This window comes from Nyctibius grandis, chromosome 4 (assembly GCF_013368605.1).
Source record: "Nyctibius grandis isolate bNycGra1 chromosome 4, bNycGra1.pri, whole genome shotgun sequence".
NCBI lineage: Eukaryota > Metazoa > Chordata > Aves > Nyctibiiformes > Nyctibiidae > Nyctibius > Nyctibius grandis.
This window is the reverse complement of record NC_090661.1, coordinates 36,909,612-36,935,185: the sequence shown is the minus strand read 5'-3', so window position 1 is coordinate 36,935,185 and position 25,574 is coordinate 36,909,612. Positions and strand designations below refer to the sequence as shown.

Sequence of the window (25,574 nt, the reverse complement as noted above, 5' to 3'; positions counted from 1 at the left end):
TAAAATTACCAAGTCATGCCGAACATTATATAAAAAATTAAAACCAAAAAGTCCTGTTCCATCAGTTGCTCTGTTTTTCTTTGCTAAAAATACTATAACACGTGTGAGGGAACATTACATGAATTTTTAATATGAATTTTTTATATTTTGTTCTCATATTCATTACAATAGAAACCCCTTCCTTTTTAAAAGAAAATTATTTTAGCAAGGTTTTTAGTAGAATGATTCTGAGGTAATTCATTCTAGCGAATAATTACCTCAGATTTAGTGAATGATTTAGTAGAATGATTCTGAGGTAACCATTCTAGCGTGGTCTAGCGACCACGAAATGTTAGAGTTTTCGATAGTGGGGGAAGTAAGGAGGGGCAAGAGTAGAACTTCTGCCTTAGATTTCCAGCGGGCAGACTTTAGCCTGTTTAAGAGGCTGGTGGACCGAGTCCCTTGGCAATCGGTCCTGAAGGGCAAAGGAGTCCAGGAAGGCTGGACATGCTTCAAAAGGGAATTGCTAAATATTCAGGAGCAGGCTGTCCCGGTGTGTAGGAAGACAAGCCGTCGGGGAAAAAGACCAGCCTGGTTAAACAGAGAACTTAGGCTAGAACTTGAAAAAAAGAGAGCCTACTTGCTCTGGAAGAAAGGTCGGGTAACTTGGGAGGTCTATAGGGACGCAGCCAGGTCGTGTAGGGAGAAGATTAGAAGGGCCAAAGCTCAATTAGAGCTTGATTTGGCTGCTACAGTCAAAGATAACAGAAAAAGCTTTTACAAATACATCAACAGCAAAAGGAGGGTCAAGGAGAGCCTCCACCACTTGCTGAATGAGGAGGGTAGTGTAGTGTCAGGGGATGAGGAAAAGGCAGAGGTGCTCAATGCCTTCTTTGCCTCGGTCTTTAATGTCAAGATTGGTTGTCCTCAGGAGACTCGGCCCCCAGAGCCTGAAATTAGGGACAGGGGGCTGTGTGAACCTCCCGTAATCCAGGAGGAGACGGTTAGTGACCTGCTGTGCCAGTTGGACACCCACAAGGCTATGGGCCCGGATGGGATTCACCCCAGAGTAATGAAGGAACTGGCAAACGAACTTGCCAAACCACTCTCTATTATCTACCGGCAGTCCTGGTTAACTGGAAAAGTTCCAGCTGACTGGAAATTAGCAAATGTAACGCCCATCTACAAGAAGGGTCAGAAGGATGATCCAGGGAACTATAGGCCTGTCAGCCTGACCTCGGTGCCAGGCAAGGTGATGGAACAGATCATCCTGAGTGCCATTACATGGCACATGCAGGACAATCGGGGCATCGGGGCCAGCCAACATGGATTCATGAAAGGCAGGTCCTGCTTGACCAACCTGATCTCCTTCTATGACCAAGTGACCCGCTTAGTAGATGAGGGCAGGGCTGTGGATGTAGTCTGTCTAGACTTCAGTAAGGCATTTGACACTGTCTCCCACAGCATCCTCCTGGACAAACTGGCTGCCTGGGGCTTGGATGGGTGGACTCTTCGATGGGTTAAAAACTGGCTGGATGGCCGAGCCCAGAGAGTGGTGGTGAATGGGGCAAAGTCCAACTGGCGGCCGGTCACTAGCGGTGTTCCCCAGGGCTCAGTTCTGGGGCCGGCGCTGTTCAATATCTTTATAGATGATCTAGACGTAGGGATTGAGTGCACCCTCAGTAAATGTGCAGATGACACCAAGCTGGGTGGGAGTGTCGATCTGCTGGAGGGTAGGAAGGCCCTACAGAGAGATCTGGACAGGTTAGATAGATGGGCTGAGACCAACGGCATGAGGTTCAACAAGAACAAGTGCCGGGTCTTACACTTCAGCCACAACAACCCCATGCAGCTCTACAGGCTGGGGGAAGAGTGGTTAGAAAGCGGCCCGGTGGAAAGAGACCTGGGGGTGCTGATCGACAGCCGGCTAAACATGAGCCAGCAGTGTGCCCAGGTGGCCAAGAAGGCCAATGGCATCCTGGCCTCTATTAGGAATAGTGTAGCCAGCCGGTCTAGGGAAGTGATCGTCCCTCTGTACTCGGCACTGGTGAGGCCGCACCTTGAATACTGTGTCCAGTTCTGGGCCCCGCACTTCAAGAAAGATGTTGAGGTGTTGGAGCGAGTCCAGAGGAGGGCGACCAAGCTGGTGAAGGGTCTGGAGGGTCTGTCCTACAAGGAACGGCTGAGGGAGCTGGGGTTGTTTAGCTTGGAGAAGAGGAGGCTCAGAGGTGACCTTATTGCCGCCTACAGCTACCTGAAGGGAGGTTGTAGTGAAGTGGGAGTTGGCCTCTTCTCCCGGGCAACTAGAGATAAGACAAGAGGACACAGCCTCAAGCTTCGCCAGGGGAGGTTCAGGTTGGACATTGGGAAGAATTTCTTTACAGAAAGGGTTATTAGCCCTTGGAATGGGCTGCCCAGGGAGGTGGTGGAGTCACCATCTCTGGATGTCTTTAAGAAAAGACTGGACAAGGCACTTAGTGCCATGGTCTAGTTGACATGGTGGTGTCAGGGCAACGGTTGGACTCGATGATCCCTGAGGTCTCTTCCAACCTGGTTGATTCTGTGATTCTGTGATTCAGTAAAGGATCCTATTATGCATTCCTTCTTTGAAATAAATTCTTTCTGAATAAATTGAATTGAATAAATTCTTCTTTCTGAAAAAATTTCTTTCTGAAATTCTGTGGAATCTGAAGGAATTCTGAGGAATCTGACAGCTAGCACACCACACATACACTTCTCCTCTCACCACCTCATTCCAAAATAACAAATTGAGAAAATAACCTGTTTCAGCATTACTGAGTTCAAACAGATGCAAATTCTCCATTACTGTAATAAACTTTTGGTTCAGATTCTTGGTACGCATCGTATGTTAGTGAAATTAAATGTAATATGCTACTTTGAAAATTGTTTATTTCTAAATGAGCTATTGCAAAAAAAGAAAATATGAATGTGCAATAGTATTTGAAAGCCCTTACAAATTGTTGGATGTTCATCATGCTTCACCCACTGCAAATCTTGGCCACAGAAATGGAAACCATTAGCAAAACATTAAAACAAAGCTGGAAACTGCTGATTATCAGTTTGCCACTGTCTTCAGATTTAATGCAGTACTTGGCTCAAAAAGTTCTCTAAAAATCCCCAATATAAGTGAAAATATTTACAAAATAGAATGTCTCTCACTTAATGCCTATTGGGCAATAGTCTTTTAAAACTCCACAGACACTTGTAAATCTGTCAAAAGAATCACTGCCCATAAACAAACTTTCACGTAAAGAGCATTTCAGTGTCAATCAGACAGGATTTGGAATTTTTTAAGCACTATTTTTAAAGTAAACGCAAAACCAGAAATAGTTTAATGTTGATAACAATAAATTACTAACTGTTTACTCACCAGAACCCACCAGTAGCATTTACAGGAATCGTCCTGACAGTGAAACCAAGTACCAACACCATGAATTCCTATAAACCTGTCACTGACACTATCCCCCATGAGTATGCCGCTGTGAAGGCTGCTAAAACCTCCCCCTTCTCTTGTCTGTTCAGAGCCTGGCAGGTTATACTGCCAAGCTTGCTATTTTATTTTCTTGTTATAATGCAGGCTTATCTTTGACAGGAGGGTTACTATTTGATAATTCTTTTTCAGAACTCTTACCTTTCTGTTTCAAAGGGGATTTGAAACCATACCACAAATGAACTCACTGTAGCACTAAATAATCTCAAATTTCTGTATGAGAGGATTCACTATTTTTCACAGTGCAGAAGCCTGTTACACTACTTGGGCCTATATACCCAAATAAGAACCTAATAAACTTCAGACAAAGTGCATAAATTTAAATTATTCAGCAAGTGCTATATAACTTCCTCATGATTTAGTTTGGTTGGTTTTGCTTTATTACATTTTTTTACTTGCAAACAACCTTCCAAGTTAAACAAAAAGTTACAGGAGATGCATGTTTACCTGTTGGACACTGTTTCAGGATTTGGTTATTACATGTAATTTAGATATATATTTACTGCAAGTATGCACATAAGAATGTTAGCTTTATTACAAGCCATTTTATCTCTGCCATCTACAGCTCTTGTGCTTATTTATAACCTTACAAGTAAATGTTTCTTTTCAGATAGAATTTTAAATAAATGTGGAGAAGGGGGGAAGAGATTTACCTTGATTCCTTTAGAGTACAGTATAAGAATGTTGACAACTTCTAACTGCAAATGGTTATGCTGCTAGTGACCCACAAAAGTTTGAGAGACAGTATTTTATTTGCATTTTTGGACACACATTGATAATCAGTACACATCTCAACGATGGCAACACACAAAGGTTTAATCACTAACACCCTACCCAGAGCTGGGTTGACTAATATAGATGCCTCTGAACCAAACAGAGAGGGAAATGCCATGAAGTGGGGTGTGAAGTTTTCTGAGACAAAAGTATCTGAGAAAAATGTAGAAGAGGATCAAAATGTGGTAGTACTCTATTCTCAAGCTTCATTTTTGTTGTGTTAAATAAAGGTCAACAATTTAATGCAAAAAAGTGTTAGCACACATAAAACTAAATACACCATTCTAACCTATAAATCGCTTGCATAGTTACTGTTCTATGAAGTTATTTTTCAGCTAATTTAGAAGAAGAAATGTGCTTCTATGCACAATTATTTTCTTCACGTATTAATAATTCAGTTTTCTTAAAAAGCTATTTTAGAGGGTAGAATCTAATAAGTAAAACTTCAAACAGTCTGATCTTTGTCTGAAATACGTTTCCCTCGTGACACACAGAAACAAGTATAAATGAGACAGAAAAACAATTCAGTGATAAGTCCTAAGCTGTGGAAAGTGAAACAATGGAATTAGTGGTGTACAAAACCCCCTGTAAAGTTCATCTGTTCTAACGGAGTTTTAACGGAAGCCAAGAGTCAGACGTCTTGACAGTTGTCACAAGTTTGATCGGATATTCCGGCTGTGTGTCAGATATAAATTTGTGAGGGTTTTTTTTTTGTTTGCTTCTTTTAAGTTTAATAATATTTTGAACTTTTACAGTATGTGATAGCATGCAGAGGAACTGTCAGGCCTATATTACTTTCAACTAACCTAAAAGAAAAATTTCATTTGCTCTTCTTTTTGTCATACAGTATCAACATTTTATATAAATCATTTAAAACCCTTTCTGTTAAGACTGTTTCCTAAGAATACATTTAACAAAATTAACAAAGTTTGCTAGTAAAACTAAATATTTTTCACACCATAGCAACATATCTGAGACTCTGGTTAATATATTCTCTCTGAAATGGTGGTTTACATTCAGCGCGCCCTTCAGCAAAGAAGCATACTACAGGGGACTGACCAGCACATATAAATGAATATAATGACTAAACCCTCATAATTTTCCAGTCAAGTCTTTGTAAGATTCCTTAAGTGATTCCAGCACACATTATTAGTAGAAAGTTTTGGGTTAGTGTCAAGATCCAAACATACAGACCTCCGCACATCATTAAGATCTGTCAGGAGTGTAGGAACATGCACTAGCAGAACCCGCTGAGAAATCGGAACATTTCCCTTCTGTCTGAACAGTACAAAAAATGAATATTTTGAAATTGAAGAGTCTTGTCTGGCTAATTTAGAGGAAGACAAAATTTTAAAGAAGCAATAATAACATTTTTAACCAGATGAGCTAAGATTTTTAGTGTGCTAGGGAAAAAAAAGACCTTTCAAACACACAAACATGTTATTACTTAGCATCATGAACATAGGATCAGATAGAAGAGAATTGCTGGGCAATGGCTGAAACAGTATGTTTATGAACTGAAATGGTAGAGGCTGGAGAAGTGAGCTCCTGTTTCCCTCTGTACTGCTGGATCTCTGATTTTCTGTACAAGACAGATCATAAAGTTCCACCTAATTAATTCTTCTACCAAGTTTATGGCTTTAGCTCAGCTAGAGCATCCTGCTTAGATTTAAAATCATATAAATTCATAAACTACCTATAATATTAGCAGGAACACTTCTCAAAGTGCTAATTAGCCTAACTACTACTAATTTGTATCCCACTGTCTGAATTAACATACTTTCAGTCTTTGATCATTGGCAGTAAATACGTAAGCGACCGCCTCAATTCTAGCAGAAATCTGCCTTTTCTTTTACTGCGTACTCCCTCAAGGAGGAAAAGCTGATGAGATCCATAAATATGAAGTCACTGTTCTCCCAATGCTAGTATTGCACACTTTCCAAACTACATCATTCATTATCCATCATACGCATTGATAGGAACAATATTCCTCCTGTTCCCAGATGTACACTGCCTTCTCCCAGATGTATACTACATAGTTACGTAACTAATGCTTAACACACACACACACATACACACATTTATTTATATAAAAGGCCACACAGAAAAGTGCACAGAAAATCATAACTGTGGTATTTCCAAGATTCATTTTAGAATCTTAACATTTGCAGAATAATTTTTAACAAGAAATTTCTGAGGATTCTTTAGCCAAAGAAAAAAGTCTAAAAGAAAAAATTAACAGCATGCCATTGTTTAACCAACAGGAAGCTTTCTCCCTCGCCTTTGTGCACACATGCAGACATCTGCTTCCAGGGAATAAACTCTTCTAAAACATCATTGCTTTGCTCCTCTACTATATTTCTGAATCTTATTAAACCCATTCCATACGATTCTCTATTATCACAAACTAGAAAACCTAATGGAATTTTAAGAAATGATACACTTACAAAAATTTCCACTTAATGTATTCACATATGAACATTACCAATGGAACACTGTCAAAATGTTAGTTTTATTGTAAAACAGAGTCCAGTGCACATATACAAAATGTGTTTTTTAATGCCTGTGTTGTATCTTTGCCAAATCAAAACAAACTGAAATATATCTTATCCTTCTGAGGCAAGAGACTATTCAAAAAGAGTTCAGAAAACTCTGAGAAGGAAGAGGGTGTCATTTTGTCAACTCTTGAAAACAAAATAACTGTTCCAGTACAAAGCTGTCCTTTGCTCTTCTCCTTATACCATTCCGCATTGCCTCAAAATGTATCATGTAAATGGACAGTACAAAAATATACTGATACCAGGTACAAAACAAGGTGCTCCATTTATGCTAATGTCTAAAGAAATAACACATCCACCTATTTGGCTTTTTGTGTTCCACCACCCAGTTCAAATTTCTATTTGCCTGCACTTCCAAAATTTGAAGGTGAATTTTAAAATTCAAAAGTATAATTAACATGAAGAAAATTAAAGTGACTAGTTCCTGGAAAGTATCATACAACTCTTCTCTTGCTGGGAAAATTTTTCTAGAACATGTATATGACTCAGATGTCTAAATCCCACTTTTAAATTGACTTAAAACATTTCATTTAAATTAGACTAAGGCTTCAATTGGTCGAAAATATTTTAGAAAAAGGCCTTTGATACTTTTTTGAATACTATCTTCCTGTAATAAATAACCCTTTGGTGAGAAATATCTATTAATCCAACAAAGTATTTAGAAAGTTAACACTCAAATCATAGACTCATAGACTCATAGAATGGTTTGGGTTGGAAGGGACCTTAAAGACCATCTAGATTCAAACCCCCTGCCAAGGGCAGGGACACCTTCCGTTAGACCAGGTTGCTCAAAGCCCCATCCAGCCTGACCTTGAACACGGCCAGGGAGGGGGCATCCACAACTGAGACAATATTTAGAATTTTAATGATGTGATCCAGTAACCTTACTGTCTATAAAGCAAATCAAACAATAGACAAAACCTTTCAACATTGTAATTTTTGCCCTATTGATAATTATTGTATCGTGATTATACTAAAAGTCTATTTACAAAACACACTTTACCTAAGACCATATTATGTATGAACTCAACATATAATCCCATTTGAATAAATAATAACACATTTAATTAATTTCTCCATCTGTGCTTACGTAGAAATCCAACAAAAGCTGAAAATGTCCCAATTCATTACTTGAAAACCTCAATTAATCTCTAGAACAAAAATGGTTTATAGTTAATTAGTGGACATTTTGTCACAAAAACCTTTAACTCAGTTTGAAGACTCTGATGGGAACACATACATTTAAGAGTTTTAAATTAACTTCTTGTGAATAATACTGATTAAACTTTTCTGCTTTTGTATATTTTCCTAATCGGTAAATATATTCCCTTATAATCCTTGATAAAAACAGATGTTGTTCAGGATTTTAAATCAGGAAAATCAGAAAGTTTTAGTCTTAAATGAGCATGTGCTGATTATTTTTTCTTTTTTCAGCTTCCTCCTTGTCTCTATTTATAGTGACAGTAGCTGCAAGAATCAAGAATGAGTGACCCTTCTCAATTTCTACCCATTTCTCATTTCTCAAGTCTCTTCCATTCTTGTCTTAACTTTGTAACACATATCCACTTTGCAATATAATGTGATACAGAGCTCTCTGAGGAGGCACTATATGAGAGTAATGTATATGCGACAGTTTAGTCTGGTCTAGTCAGCCATGCTAAGAGACAGGGTTAATTAGCTATGATGCCGGTGTCGGTACAGCAACACCATGCTAGTCACATCCAGTGCACTGGATCTGTTTCTATGAAAAAGAATATATATACATATATATGAATATATACACACACACATATTCATATCTGAAAAAGAATGTGTATATTGTCATGCTGCCATTTGAGAATGAAAATAAAATGAGGTACTTGAAGAAGAGCCAGAGGAAGCCAGGTATGTTCAGCCTGGTGAAGAGAAAGCTAACTGGGGATCTAGTTTTTTGCTTCAACTATCTAACAAATAGCTATAGATAAGATGGAGCCAGACTTTTCTCAGAAATGCACATTTAAAGAAAAAGGAGCAACAGTCACAAGTTGTAGCACAGGAAATTCTCACAAGGGATAACGAAAAATATGCAAGACAGTGATTCAGAGTTGGAATAGGTGCCTAGAGAGGTGCCTAGGAAATTGGAATTTCCATCCTTAGATTCAAAACTGAGATGGCTAAGGCCCTGTACAGCCTGATGTAAATATGAAGTTAGTCCTGCTCAAAGGCTTTGGACCACAGGATCTCCAGAGCTACTTTCCAACCAAAAAATTTGCATTTCTCTGATATTAAGATACTTGTAATGCTTCTGTACGAAAAACAATGTGAAAACAGCAAATGTAACATTGTCATTTCTCAACCTTTCATGCATAGTTTTACTTGCTTCCTTTATAATCTTTTTATAAGGGTTATACAATTTTACAAGATGGTGTTGCCATAAGCTGAATTTTTGATGAACTTCCGCTACTTAAATGTGGAAAAGCTGGGGGTAACATACTTATGCAAGATAAAGATCTGTGAACAATTAGGTTACGAGGCCCCCAATTGGAAACCATGTCTCCTGGAGTACTGAAATCCAACTGATTATTGTACGTAGCTGAACCATGAAGTCTTGTTTCTATTTTATATTATTTCCTTTCAGTCATGTATACTTGTATGTAAACACCTACATATATGCTCATATACACTCAGTTAAGCTAGTAAAAATTTAAAACTTACACAGAGTACTGAAAAAATAGTATGAAAATGTTAACTAATATCTCTATTGGTGGTCATGAAAGAAGGTGAAAGCAAAAGGTATGTGGATTTCGATGGGATCAGAATGTTACAATCTCATAGGAAATTTAATTAATGGTAAGAAATAAAGGTGTGACTCTCGAAAGCGTTTAGAGTGGACCTACCTTGGTTTCCATTTTTAACCATTCAATAAATATCTTTGCTCTTTCAGTTGTTAAGCTGAAGAATACTAAGAAGTTATAATGAATATTACAGTAAATGATACAAGGAATCCAATATTGCTTTCTTTTGACTAATGGAGCAACGTTTTAAAGTTTTATGAACTGTATTGCAAAGAAGAGCAATAAGTATGAGAGAGGGAAACAATCTACAGTGCAATTAATTTTGAATAATTAAGATTGTTCAGCTTTGGAGAGAGATGAATAAAAGGTTCATGGTAAAACTTATACAAGTCTATCGTACTTTGGCAAAGTGTCTTTCTTTCTAAAAATCTTCTTATGATTACACATTTCAAACATTCTGTGCTTATTCCAGAAGAATACCAATCAAGTGGCACTGTCCAGACTAGAAGGAAAATCATGTTTTGTGGAAATCATTGCCCTAAACGAGGAATAAAATATCTTACAATCTTAAAATATTGATGCAAAGTAAAAATTGTTTTTCCATAAATATAAAGATTAACTGGAAAGCTAATACATGTTAAATGCATAAATGTATCTGCTTATGCTACTACATAATATTTGAAAACCTTGGAAATACACCGACTATATAGACCTGGAGTGAAAACTTGAGCTTACAGAAAATATTTCTTTTTCCTGTGACTTCAAAGTGGAACCAGATTTCACTCTAAAATTTTCATCTGACTATTTAATATTGCATTCTTTTGCACTTCTTTCCCCTTAAAAGCCTATATTAAGTGCATATTTTTGTTTATCATTCTTTTTAACCTAAAAATGCTCATGATTACAAAGTTTGTTCTGGAATATGTGTTAAAAACCTGTTGGATTAAGATTCTCCAAAAACTTTTTTTGAATTTTTGAGCCAAACTTTAGTCTAATGCCTTTAGACTAAAGTTAGATTGTCCCTTTAAAGTCTAATCTGAAAGACTTCAAAATAGCAAATTGGATGGAACTCAATCCGTTTATCTGAAAAGGATGAAAGGGTTTGTGCTCCATCTAGATTTGAACTTTCGGTTCCACAATGTCTAGGTATTTCAAACCAGAGGTTTACACTATTAAGACATGCCACTCATGATAACTCAATCTTTCCTATGTTAATATCCATGACAGAAAGATAAATGAATGCCTTGATAAACTAGTAAAAAATATTTTTAAATACTAAATGAGAACTATTATGAAAAGTGTCTATCAAAGTTGCCATTTCAGGCACAAGAGGTGATACTTATCTTTTTTTTTAATCATTCTGTACAAATCTCAAAAAAAAAGTAAATCACTAACAGGAACATTAGTTCATTCCCTAATGGCACAGAAGAAAACCCCTCTTTCATTTATTACCTTTGTCTCATCCCACTTCCAAGGTAATCTGCTTAAGACTACCTTAGCCAACCAAACTGTGAAATAAATCCAATGTACCCTATAACACAGGCAGCCCCAGTTAATATTGTTCAAATTATTTACATCTGAAGGGCCTCGCCTGTCTGGGTAGCTGGGCCCGACGCTTCTCTGGACTTGGTTTCTGCTACTCACATCTGTTTCAGCTTTAGACTTTCACTGGTATTCTGCCAGCAACCACAACTTTTTAATGGCTACAATAAACTACAGAGACTCATCAAATCTTTGTTGTACGTGTTAAAATTATAACCTCTTCAATTAAAATTTTGATTTAAAAATAAACTACAGCATTATCTGAATAAAAAAATTTGAAAGGAAATGTTTGAAAGAGATAAAACATTTTTATATGAGTGAGTGTTTCTTTGTTTAAATGTAAGAGAAACTAATCACAGGAATGCTTGTTAGAATTCTGCTGCATATTTCTGAGTGATAAAATACCAACATCTGAAAACATTTCCACAACCTTTTTTGTTTCAAATCTTTGCTGTCATTAACTTTACATGTTAATTAGTTTGGTGACGTTTCAAATACATCTTTACAAAGAAGAATTATGAAAACAACCTCAACATAACCATTTTTCTAGATTTTTCTAAAAATATCTAAGAAAATTTGTTTTAGAAAATAGAAATCTGTGATTATAAGAAACCTGCAGTTTTTATTTTAAGAGTTAGTTAGTGTGTTTCACTGTCTGTATCTTTGCTGTGTAGAACAAATATGATGTGAATGTCACAGCCTCAATGCAGATCCTGCAAGACTAAGATGCATGACAGCAGGACTACATGCTGCAAAAGTACAAGATCAAACACAGATCATGTTTCTGCACAAACTAGCCCAAAAGAGGGCAGGCCAAGGGGTTTACAGGGCCAAGCGATGAGAGGAGATAGAGCACTCACTTATGCCCGGGTTGAACAAACAACAACTGATACTTTCCTACCACTGTTAACCTTTGAAACTATCCTAAAGATGGCAGTGACCTAATCCAGCAATTTCTAAGTGTAAGGATAAATTATTTTGGAACAGTTTTCATCGCCTTACATTGAAAAAAAATCAAAACAATCACCTTGTTCAATTCTGATTCTAAAAGGACTCTTCCATTTTGATGCAGAGGTGTAAATGGAGAAGTTTTTATAGGCTTTTATGCAGATTCTCTCCCTAAACTCCATTTTTGACACAAACCTGCTTCAGTAAAAGTAGCAACTTTTCCTTAACAAAAAAGACAGGCTTAAAATATTCAGTCATCATTTGTTGGATTTATTTTAGAAAGTCATATGAAACACAAAATAAAAATGAAACTGCTTGGAACACTTAGAGAGCAACCCTTCCCACTTTATTTCCACTCAGTACCTTGATTGATAGATGAGTTGGGTTTCTGAGCCCCTCTTTATAATAAACATTTTTAAATGTTTATTTTACGTCCCAGGGTGAAAATATTCTGAACTGGAGCTTTCCACTTCCCTTTTCTGTGCCTTGGCAAGCTGTGTTTTATTTCTACATTAATAGTATTCAACTCTCTCTTGTAGCTGTTAAATTGTGTTATACAAGTACTGAAGAAAGTATTTATGTTATGGAACTAACAGATATCTACAGTTAAACACACAGTTCTGGAGAAGTCAGAGGAAAATTCACACACAACTAAAGAAAATTTCAGAAAGATTTCTTTAGGGGCTTTTTATTGTAAAAGGGCAAATTGCTTTTCAGTATCTTTACTTTCATTTTTATTAAGTCATGAGTTTGCATTTTTTTTCTTTCTAATTTATGTGAGTAATTTGTGCCACAGTGTAAAAACTCTAAATGAATCAACACTATAAACCTAATTAGCAATAAGAAAACCTCATAAAGGTCACATTTTAAATGGCACTTTGTTGTTAGCAGAACAAACATGAAAGTTACCAGTTACCTTCTAGATCTCTCTTCAGTTTCCTTAAGTCTTTTATTAGGTCTTCAAACTTAACTTGGGAGGCCTGGAAAAAGTCCTGTGGTTCTGGTAAAGGAAAAATACTCTTGTCTGTTCCTGCTTCCTAAACAAACAAACAAACAAACAGGCCACTATGAAAACTGAATGCATTTGCAGTGAAATAACTTACTTTTTTTTGAAACATCATCTATGAAACACTATTATAAAACTGCAAAAATAATATATTTTAAATCATTCTTGCTAAAACAACATATACATCATTTAAGATGAAATTCTGACCAGTCTGAGTGTTGAAACTTGCCTTTAGATGTTGTGAAGCAAACTGTGCTCAATTTAAACTATGAAACAACATTGAGCTCACAACATTTCAGTTCATTTTATATCAATAAAGGTTTAGATAAGGTATTAGAAGTTTCTTAAAAACAGATAACATGAATATCTATTGTAGTGCGACAAGTGATCTTATGCCAAAAGTTTGTGCTTTCACTCTCTCCCAATTCATTAAATATACACAAACTTTATAAGTATAAATTGAAAATAATATTTATATATATTGCCAAGAGTATTTTATACATATTAAAATATACAGTTGAAGGTTTATCCAGCCCAATAAATCACATGAGTTAATGTCTGTATGGAACTCCTAAGCATATACCTTATTTTTAGCACAGTAAGAAAAAAAATCAGAAGTAACCCAAACCAAAACAAAAAACCTTAACAGGTTCAAAGCAATATCTCCAGTGAAAATTTAACAAGTATATAAATGGTATTAATATGACATTGCTGTATATAAGCATATACTAGTGAGTTTAAAATGCTACCTGTGCACAGATTTCAGTCTGTAATAAAGGAAAACTCATAGGTTGGAGAACTATTTGTTTTGTGAACAGGGAAAAAATAATTTTATTATTATAAAGATATGAACATTCAGGGGGAAAAAAGTACAATGGATGACATTTACACTGTGTCTATTTCCTCCCAAGGAAGATAAACTGTTTTGTTTTCTAAAATTCCCTTAAGTAAAATTACAGTATAGTAGAAAGTTTGCAGAAATATTAAATATTTAAATGAATGAATTAGAAAGCATTAGCTTCAGCATTGTTAGAAAAGGAGAAAAGAATACATATGTCAATACCCTGAGAACTGAGAAATATTACAGGCTAGACAAAGTTGCTTTTGTTGTGAGGCTTTTTACAGGATGAGTACTTAGGTTAAAGTAATGACACTTTATTTCCCAGTTCAAAAAAAAAAAAAAAAAAAAGGAAAGAAAACAAGTACAGATCTACATATCTGCTACTTTTTTATCTCCTCTACAGCTCAGCCCCAGGAGCTGTTCCACAGGCTCCTGACATACAGACCCTCCAGTGTTAGAGATCATAGAATCATAGAATGGTTTGGGTTGGAAGAGGACCTTTAAAGATCATCTAGTCCAACCCCTCTGCCATGGGCAGGGAAATGTCTTCACTTACTTTAGTCTTATGTCTTACTCCTGGAAAAAATATTCATGACTACTAACTCATCAATTCAACAAAAAAAAAAAGAAAGAAGAAAAAAAGGAAAAAAAAATATTTGTATTCAACCAGACACAGGGCTGTGAAAAATTACACTAGTCTTAGATCCAAAGATTAGGTAAAGGCGTCTTCTTAATATCAAAAATAAGCAATTACATACTTAAAATCCATTAATAGTGACATTTTCATTTAGACGACAATAGTTCAAATTTTCCATTCAAAAACTTTGGGCACTGCCGATACCTATCAAAAAGCCTCATAAATGTAACTCATTCAAAGCAGCATCCACACCTCTTCCCACATTTTCAGCCTCTAATTTCACCCCATCAGCTGACTCACCTATCTTAAAATACCAACCTGTCCTTGCATTCTGTTATGAGAGAGAAGTTGTGCTTCTGTCTTCCATTATTACCCAATCAGAACAAGATTTACAATGTTACAGTAACCAGGATGTAAGAAGACAGGACTGGAGTGATCACCTGTCCAGTCTGCAACAGTCACAGGCAATTGCCTGCAGTGGTTATTTCCACAGTTAAAGTAAAATTTTCCAAATCCCTATCATAAAACCTATAGCAAATCTCAGACATATTGAGGTCCACAACAGTTGTAAGAAAGCAAAAGAAATGGATTTTATTTTTCCATCAGAGCTACTGTGTTCAGAATTTTAAAAAAGCTGATACAAACTCTTTTACAATCTCTAAAAGAAACCTAGTTTTGGAGAGGCTGATACAGCGAATGAATCTTTTACCTTATCACAATGGCGTAGGTAATATATGACGACATAATCCACAAGATTAATACAATTATCCTAGGAAAAAATAAAGACGTTATTTAAAATGTGTGCAATTAACACTGTGTCAAGTGAGTGAAATTTTACTCTATTTGAAAAGAAATATATTAGTATTTTATATTGCTGAGAGAAATAGGACTCACAATATCTTCAGCCTTAGGATTACTGATCAAAAATCAATCTTTTATAACATAGGCTTGATCGTACCACCACAGGACCTAGAGCTTCTTTTGGTTCTAAATACTAGGTAAGAAAACATGCATTGGAAGAAGCTGTCCCCGTATCTTTTTAAAATATGAATAATAATACTAACTTGAAAAATAATATTAATTAATATTATTACTCTTGACTATAATATTAACTAAATATTATAGTCACCTCAGATATATTAATGTGAACTGAATTTCTTGATTCCTTCAGTCACAATTCATCTGTAATGAAGACCACAAAGAGCCACAGATATTTTTCATATTTTACTCCAAATATAAAACTAGACAGCATGTACCTAACATGTATATTTCATGCCCTGTTGCCTTATAAATATGAATTTTAATACTCACTTTGTGGAATCACCATTTCCATGGTCCTGCACCCAACAACTGTACACAGAATAATTTTATTTTGTTACATGTCATTGGATCAGGATAGGCCAGATGAACTAAAGGAAAAGTGTAAAACCGCAACTTATACATTACAGGGTACTGTTCAACAACATAAAAGAATCATAATATAGGGAATTATATCTGGAATGTCTGAAAATTTTTTTGATGGGTTTTCATATTGTATATTGACAGGTATCAGGACAAACATTTGTATGTGAACAATGTCTGACTTCCTGTACAGAGCTGCCTCGCCTATATTAGAGCCTGCAGCACATTATATTTTATTAATATCATACATCAGCAAAATTCTTAACTAAGCAAGTCATTGCTGTCATGCAAACAAAGCCATTCTGCTTGTATAACGATTTTACAAGACACTGCTGGCAGGTCGTGTACAAAAAGGAACTGAAGTGACTCATGAATATTTGATTGCCCTTTTAGAGTAAAATACACCTGTTTTCTATTTTCTATATGCTAAACTATCAAACCTATTACTTTGGTTTAAAGAGTATTTGCAGAAGACAAAACACAGATTTTGAAACGGTGAGCTACATATTTTAAAAAACCTCTATATCAAGTAACTTTCAGGGCTCATGTGATAACAAGTGACTTTTATGTGAAATAAGACATATTTAACACTGACTCTTTACCTTAGCTCCTGGAATTCAGCTTACTTAGACATGACATTGCTTGCTGGCAACTCCCAAAAAGGGAAGAACAGGATACAGGAAGGATACCTTGGTGTTCAAATATACAAGACCCCGTATTCTTCTTCCTTGCAAATACTGTCTACCAGTTATCCCTGAGGTTTCATGTCTGCCTGTAGCAGCTGGCCCTTTTGTGTTTTTATGCATTTTGGAGACTAGTCTAAACTAATAATGTATTTATTTTGGCTACCAGGAAACTGTAAATACTGTAATTTTTTAGCTTGTTTTGCTAAGAAACAAGTCTTATGCAATTATACGGTACTTCTGCCACTCCTTTTCATAACTCATAATTTTGGAACATGCAGGCTAAATTCAGCCATTGGAAAGTCCCAGATATAATTAAATTCTTACAAATTTATGGTTAGACAGAAGAGCGAGGCTAAAATTAGTACTACTGAGAAAAGTCAGGTAAAGCCCAGTTGTTTTACATTTTTCTTCAGGGCAACTGGCCAACCAAGGAACACCTGAGTACTGGGAAATTTGGCGTGGATTTAGTTTAGCTTGCATTGTGTCTTGTCCATGGAGTAGGACTGGAATAAAAGTGGTCATAAGGAACAGCTGAACCATTGCACTGAAGAGGAAAGTAAGAATTGGGATCATAGAATCATAGAATCATTTAGGTTGGAGAAGAGCTTTAAGATCATCAAGTCCAACCACAAACCTAACACTAGTAAGTCCACCACTAAACCATGTCCCTAAGCATCATGTCTACACTGTTAAATACCTCCAGGGACGGTGACTCAACCACTTCTCTGGGCAGCCTCTTCCACTGCTTGACAACCCTTTCAGTGAAGAAATTTTTCCTGATATCCAATCTAAACCTCCCCTGGTACAACTTGAGGCCATTTGCTCTCATTCTATCACTTGTTACTTGGGAAAACAGATCGACGCCCCCCTCGCTACAACCTCCTTTCAGGTAGTTGTAGGGAGAGATAAAACCTCCCCTGAGCCTCCTTTTCTCCAGGTTAAAAAACCCCAGTTCCCCTAGCTGCTCCTTATAAGACTTGTTATCTAGACCCCTCACCAGGTTCGTTGATCTTCTTTGGACACATTCCAGCACCTCAATGTCTTTAGGAGACAAAGGACTCAAATCCCTTGGAAAAACTTTCATTAATACAGTTGCTCATTGAACAATTCATTAAATGTGTTTTTATATTTTGTTAATGATGGTATTCACAAGTAAAATAAAAAGCTCCCTAGACATACTGCTTTCCTGACATTGCCTGTCTCACAAACACATTCCTACTTACATGAAGCATAACTGGGAACAAAAGCTTAAAATCTACCTTTGTTATAGTTCAAGACAGCACTTCATGCAGGAAAAGAGGAAGAACATGAAAGAACAAGTTTTTTTCTCACCCTTCAAATCTGTACCACCTCCTATTCTTTGCTGCTTCATATATCCCTGTGGTGTCTAGGTATGCTTTGGCAGAGAACAACTTTGAGCAGTGTTTCCATTGCCCACATTATCTAGCACCTCCTCCTCTGCCCTACTGAAGTAAGGAGAAAAGTAACCGCACCTCAAAAAGTGTCCAGAGTTTGTTTGAGCCTGACTTTGATCCTAGCATGACTAATCAAAAATTAGTGCTAGTGGTTCTCAATTTTTGACAAAATAATTTACTGCCATCTATGAGCATTTTCTCGTGCATGCCATTCAGAATTCATGCCCTACATCCTTTTAACTGCCAATTAAAAAAAAAGTCTGAAAATATCTTGTTTGATCTGACATACCTCTTTGAAGTGGATTAAAATCTTGTATATTATATATTTATATCCTTTATGTGTAATACCTTAGTGTATATGCTACATTGAACCTTTACTGATACTTTGGTTTTAAACCTGATTTTTAAAACATTTTTACTCACATAGAGCTACCTTAAATTGAGAGCAAGAAAAAAGAACGGGGACATTTACTGGAGAAGACTTCAGCAGTCTGTGCTCTCTCACTTCTCTGTAACCTACTGTAATTAAGTCCCTACTAGTAAAAGATACACACAGAAGTTCTCACATAAGGTAATTATCCTAGTTATACTGAATAGGAGAAATTGGAGATTATGGAAACATGAACATGTGCAGAAGGAGGTGAAAACTTGGGAGAAAAAAGAAAAAGGTACAAAGTGCCTTGCTCTTTCAAGTAAGAATGGTAAGAAATAAGAAAAGATTAACTCTTGACAGGTGATGGAACAAAAAAAGATCACTTGAGAGAAATTATGTTTAATTAAAAACGAGTACTTACTCTGCTTTTGACATCCTTTAGTTTGGGAAGTATTTCCAATCCAAATCCATCAGCTTGACCTCGGGTCCTATTCCCGCCATTCATATAATTTCCAAAAGCTAGAATCAAACCTAAAATTTCCTTTACACTTGTCATGTTTAGCAAAGCCTGAAAAATGGATACTAGTCTGTAACTTCCGTTAGCACAAAAATTCTAATCGCTAATATAAAAAAAACTTTTTTATTTTTTTTTTGCTAGAGGTTTTGTTTCTTGTGTGTTTTTACTCCTGTAGGGAAAGGAAGCTAAAACTGGTACAAGAATCAAACATTTAAGAGAAGCATTTATTAGACTGTACCTGCCTATGATACTATGTTTACCTTAATCCATATGAAGCAAATTATATGGCAGCATATACTAAGTAGATGACAAAAAGTTTAATGGAAGAAGATTACTAAACATTCTTAATAGCCTTTAAAAATCTTACAGACAAGGTGGTTTATCATGACTTTGCATAATGCACAGTCAAATGGAGATGTGCTATTTTTGCTGCCACTAGGTTAGACTCAGACTGTCATATTCAGTTTGCTTCTCATTGGTCCTGGTGCTCTGGAAATTCACTTTTCTGGTTCCATACTTAGTGCGGATACATCAGGGCTAAGGACTAAATTACCATGCCTCAAAACAGAAAAGAAATCTAGAAACACAGTGGAGAACTAATAAAGTATTTTAATTTACATATAAAGACATCTGTCTTGTCAACTGAGAATCTGAGGCCACGGGCCTAACTCTTAACTATGTAGCCTTATACTAGACATTGGATAAATCAACTGTAGTGTGAGCTCCTCCTGAGTAAAGTGAGGGCAATACCACTTTCCCTATCTCATACAAAACTGATTCCTTATTTATGTCTCCTTTGGAAAGAAAATACTAAGTAACTATTTTTATTGTTAGAATATGCAAAGAAATCCAAAGGGGTAGAGCATGGGTACTTTGTGGCAGCAAAGCTAATCAAAAGTTAATCTTCAAAATGGAAAAAAAAAAAAATTAAATACTGTCCTGGCCAGGATGTCATACCTTTAGGTCACTATTAAATTTGTCTTTTAGTTCTTATCTCATTCTACATTTCATGTTTTATTTGTTATAACTTCAAAATCTTGTCTTTAGTCATTCATAGTATAGAAATCTTAGGTAAAACTTTGCCAGGTACTAAAAAATCTGTTGTATCAGGGTTAACAGAAATGTATAGATACCAGGAGAAAGTAATAAGCTGATGAACGTGATAGGCATATATTGCTGATGGCATCAACACTGATATGCAAAAAAAGTAAGTTTGCAAGGCCCTGTACTAAGCTAGTCTGATACTTAATTTCTATTTTATGGAGATTATCTATTACTGTACTTAATGTGCAAAGTAATAAAAATCTGCCATTCAAATAAAAATAAATTTTCCTATGTAGAGCATCGAGCATCACACACAACTTACCTTCCCTCTTTCCTCCTCCTTTCATTCTTATAAGCATCTAAAAAATTTAATATATTTTTATTTTCCTGAAAAGCCAAAACCAGGCTTAAAGTTCATCACTTACGGTAAAAAAAGAAGCATGAATACTCTAAAATATATTTATGTTTTTATTTAGCTTTCATTAGGACTTACCTTGGAAACACGAGTTATAATATCAACTTTCCGGTGCACTGATGTTATCCCTTCAGAGAAAACTGACTGGAAGATAATACACTGAGCTCGTTCTGTGAAGTTAGGGATCTGAGATAACTCATATAAAAATCTGTGGAAAAAAAGAGTATTAATGAATCTTTATATTTCTTATCTGCTGGGTACATAACAGATCAAATCTGTAGTGTCACAAAATATACATACAAACTTCCCTACTTTGAGTCAAACCTGACAGAATTTATAATTGTTATATTCTTTATGCTCAATGTGTTAAGAAATCCTATTAATATCAAGAAAAAGGCAAGACATTAATTGTTATCACATTAATCCATTAACCCACTATCACAGCTGCATAGGAATACATAGAAGAAACACAAACCTAGATCATAGGTTAAAAAAAGAAGAAGAAAAGGAAAGAGCTAGAGCAACACTGTATATTTGCTGTTTTCACTCATGTGTTTTTGCTTCCCTTAAAAATGTGCCCAGCAATACGGAACTCAATATATTCCTACAAGGTTATTTCATAATATAAAATGTCTGCCAAGAAATTTCTTCTGATGCTCAGCCTCAATTTTCTTTTACTAATTTGCACCACACTTCCAATTACATAGCAGCATGTTTTATGGTAATGCATCTAGTCATGTATTTAGCTCTAAAATCCTTGCAGATTATATCTCTCTTCAGTCACTGTTCAGCAAAGTTACTAACTCTGCTCTTTATTTGTCCTAATAGACATACTTTCCTCATGAGTCTATTCCAGCTTTCTTCCTTTAACTCTTTGGTAAATAAAAATAAATAGAAGCATATTCAACAGCTCCAGTTCGGATATCACAAAATGAAAGCATTCCAAAGGCATGAGTAAGTCCTCTCTTTTCTCTTCTTCTATTTAAAATGTAAAAGCTTGGCTAAATAATACAAGAAGCTTTAGCATTTCATGTAATAACAGGATTTGCATAATTTGCTTTGTGGGTTTTGAGTCTAGGATTTCAGTGATACACATGCTCTCTTGAAATTCAGAAACAAGCTGTATTTTGCTCCATTTTTAGAAACATTCTTCTCATCTTCTGTCTACAGACATCCTTAGATCCTCCCCTTAATGCGATGCTGTAAAGATTTTTCTACCTCACTGAATTATGGGATATTTTGTGAACCATTATTAACTTGCATTCTTATTAAATTTATTTAATTATTTAAGCCAATATATCTGATTTCTCCAAATTATTTCTTTTTCATAATAAATAATATCAGTATCTTGAAATCCGCTTTATGAATTTCTCATGCATGCAATGCTTTGCTGAATACATAGTGACTTTCTAAAAAAATCAGCAAAATCCACCTGTGGCTGGTGTGAAATACTACGTTTTAATTGGAATATAATTTTTTTCCTTCTTTTTCTTTCTTGTCTGATGAAAAAAATCTATTGTGAGAGAAGGACTGGGGAGGCCCAGCTTGGCTCTTACACTTAAGCAGTGGGGAAAAAAAGAAATGCCAAGCTGGTATTAATAAAAATGCTTCCTATTGGGAATGAATGGTATTGCCAGGAAAAAAAGAGGATATTTTACACTTTGTGTGAGAGAAACAAAAGAAAGAAAAACCCAAACTCCTTCATTAAAGTTCTAACATACATACATTTTCAAAGTTTAAATTTAAAAAGCCAAATGACACATATTCTTGCCTTCCCTTGAAAAGGGAACTATCTCCTACACTGCTGGTCATTGGAATACAACATAATTGTGCTGAGAGTTAAAAGAGCATCAGCATGAAAAGAAAATCTCTCCAGATTTTGGAATTCTAAGTATTCAATGTAAATATCCAGACAGAACACTTACAACTGAAATCTGTCACAAAAAGGAATCTTAGTGACTACAAATGTAGCTACTAAACAAAGTCATGGCATGAATCTGTGGTTATCAAAGATAAACCACCAATTCAGGTGGACAAGACTTTTGGAGAGAAAAGAATATTCTTAGTTCAGTCATTTTTGCAATTGTATTCTGAGAAAAGTATGATTTTGACTTAAATAATAATATGACTGTGACATAGCTTTTTGATGGGTTTCTCATTGCTACACTTCTTATGGCCTGAAGTAAACATAGAGAATTTGCTGTTATCTCTGTGAGGTCCATTTTACTCCTTTCCTGCAGAAATTGTAAATAAAAAATGCATTTACTCAAGAACTCTTTTATCCTACCAGGACCTTGTAGTAAAGAACTTGAGAGTACTTTCAAGCCAGGCATATTAGCATGTTGTTAGTGTTACGGAACATTCTTCCAGAAGATAGACAAAGAAGGCTGATTCTATGGGAGTAAACTATTTATCAGTTCACATTTATCCACATTTATTATTTGAAGAATATAAAATTTAGAAATAATTTTTTAGGAAAAAGGTGAATCTAATCCTGCAAGCTTCTAAGTAAGCCAGAAGGATTTAAACTGAAGTCAAAGGAAACTGCTCCTCAAAGAGAAGCAAATGGCATTACTTGGGCAGCAATTATCAATAGCTCACTACTTCCTGAATTCAAACTACATACAAACCAGAAAAGCTCAGTACCATATTTTGCTACTATTTCCTTCATTAGTATTTCTTTCACAGTAGAGGGGACTTCACAGAGATTATATTACAACTAAAAGGGTCTTCTTGGAAACTAGATAAAACATCTGTATCCTGCTAGCAAAGCCCCAAATTGTGTCCAATTGCACATATAAACCTTTACCGTGTTAATGAATATTAGCATTTTAACAACTATTACCATGAAGCATAATTTACGGGGGTATTTTCATGTTGCTGTCATACTTCTTTATGTTTGTGCCAACAACAGCAAATTGAACATGCCAGCAAAAGAAATCAAAGTCACATGTGCAGGAGAGCATCAGTGATACCAGTGAAGCTTTCTATTTGTCTTGTAATCCAAGCATTTAAAAATGGCAAAGGTTTCCTTTAGACTTCAGTGAATTCACATCAATGGTTTCATTATATGAATGTCTATTGCTAGTATTTGCAACCATTTCATAAATGGCTTAGTTTGCACTTTTGTTCTGATCCTCATTAAAGAAAATACATGAGGCCTATGCCCTGTAGCAAATATTTTTAATCACACATATGTATTTAGCACTTTTCTGTATTTAACCTTTTATGGAGTTAATATGCATAGTACATTTCCAAATCTCCAGTTCTGCATTTAGGCTGACTTAGAGGCTGACTTGGACAACAAAACCAGCAGCATCTGATCTACTGAGTTTTCAAAAAAGACGTTATTTTGAAGGCCCAGTAAAATTTACATAAGTGCATCATCAGCAAATTGTTTCTCCCTTGAGGCAACATTTTTAAAAGCTAGTTTTCTTAACCTATGTAGTTTAATAATAGGGTAAAAATGGGATAATTAAGACTTGCAGTGAGAACACAAAAGAGTAATAACTGATAAAAAGTAGCTTTTGTCTTTGACACTACTGTTTCACTCTGAATGATCAGGCGTAACTGCTTTATTTATAGTTCTTTACTTTTAATTATGGAACAATGATAGCATAAATCCAACTTTGTGTTTAATTAAGATCAACCTCTCTCCACTGTAATTTACAGAATCAGACCACCTTTTATAACTCTAGAGCTCTACAAGATTCGTATTCTCTAGAACACAAAATGCATTAATATTTATTTAACTCATACAGTAAACAGATTGCCAAAGACTCAAGCTCTGGAAAACATCAACTAGTCACACAATGTATTCTTATGCCCCAAGCCAATGCAATGAAACCCATGGATATGGGATGCAAGAACAAGCTAGTATATACACTTTACAGATCTTTGTCATCTTAAGTCTTACTCAAGAATGACAGGCACTCTTAATCAAGAGTAAGTGTGATAGCCTCATCTCCCAACATTAACCTGTTCCCTAGTGGACAGTCAAAAATGAGTATTTACCTGCCTTGTCCTAGGACAAAGAGAAAAAAAATTCTGCTCTTCACTACTAACATTTTAATGGGAAAAAAAGGTATGAAAATGTAATACTTCTGACATCAACCAATCATATAATATCTCTACTGTTTCAGTTCTTCCTCCCCCTATCCTTTCTTATGCCAAAGACAGTAGAAAAGAGAGAAAAGGAAGCAAGATGGCAGAGAGGCCTCAGGGCAGGAAATTGCACTGTGATTACAAGACGACAATGGAAGTACAAAGTGAAAAGTAACAAAGTAGCAGAAGACAAACACCACTGGTAGGCCAAAATCTGAAATAAAATGAGTACACTAAAATAAAATTCAGGATTACCATTCTGCTTATGGATGCTTGTGATTTTCACATTGGTCTAAGGTTTATTACAACAGATAGAGCAACATCTAAGTTTTCCATCTTAGCAGTTGTCACTGCCCACAACAGTTGCAGGAGATGAACTGTGGAATGAGTCTTGTAGGTCTTCAATCAGTATGACCAGAGTGTCCATTGTGTCTTTGTCACAGGACTTGCCAAAATCCTCTGTTTATGTAGTTCTTTCGAATAATTAACAACCACAATCAGTCTGGCCCTGCTTTATGACACATTAATTTAGCCCTAAAAGCTCTAAGGGAAGGATCAGCCTTTTACAAATGTGAGAATGGGAAGAGAAATTTATATTGATTCAAGGATACATATTTTATCAGTTCTGGTGGTCCAAGTTGACCTAGTAAAATCTGTCATGACTGAAAAAAGTTACGTGATAAAGGCAAAGTTTACACCATGCCTTGAAATACACAAAAAAGTTAAAAATTAGCTACCAAAAATAATGTATCATCAAGTTCTCTTTTAACATATCAGCAAAGGACTGTACTATATAACAATAAAATATTAAAAGAAAAATCTTACTGTTCTGGTTTATCCAGAAGCTTCAGTTCCTCCTCTTTTGAAGTCTGATAATATTGCTTGATTTTCTCCAGTTCATCCTTTTGTGCTCTCTGAGTGAATTAATATAGAGTAATTAATAACTAATCAATAACAAATTAATAAATTACTAATTTACCTGTTTGTCTACAAGTAACAATTATATTTTTTATTGGGAAACATTTAGACTATGCAAAAGAATGAGGCAT

At 35.6% G+C, this 25,574-nt stretch overlaps 1 protein-coding gene across 1 annotated transcript in view; it reads right to left on the bottom strand.

The window, feature by feature from the left end:
• FMN1 (formin 1) overlaps window positions 1-25,574 on the bottom strand; it is a 153,880-nt gene that overhangs the window by 53,429 nt on the left and 74,877 nt on the right. Inside the window, exons 9-13 of the mRNA XM_068397364.1 lie at window positions 25,351-25,439; window positions 20,500-20,629; window positions 18,867-19,013; window positions 15,280-15,339; window positions 13,003-13,123 (exon numbers count right to left, since the gene is read on the bottom strand). Of these exons, the coding sequence (XP_068253465.1) occupies window positions 13,003-13,123; window positions 15,280-15,339; window positions 18,867-19,013; window positions 20,500-20,629; window positions 25,351-25,439 (547 nt within the window). The remainder of the gene's footprint in view (window positions 1-13,002; window positions 13,124-15,279; window positions 15,340-18,866; window positions 19,014-20,499; window positions 20,630-25,350; window positions 25,440-25,574) is intronic.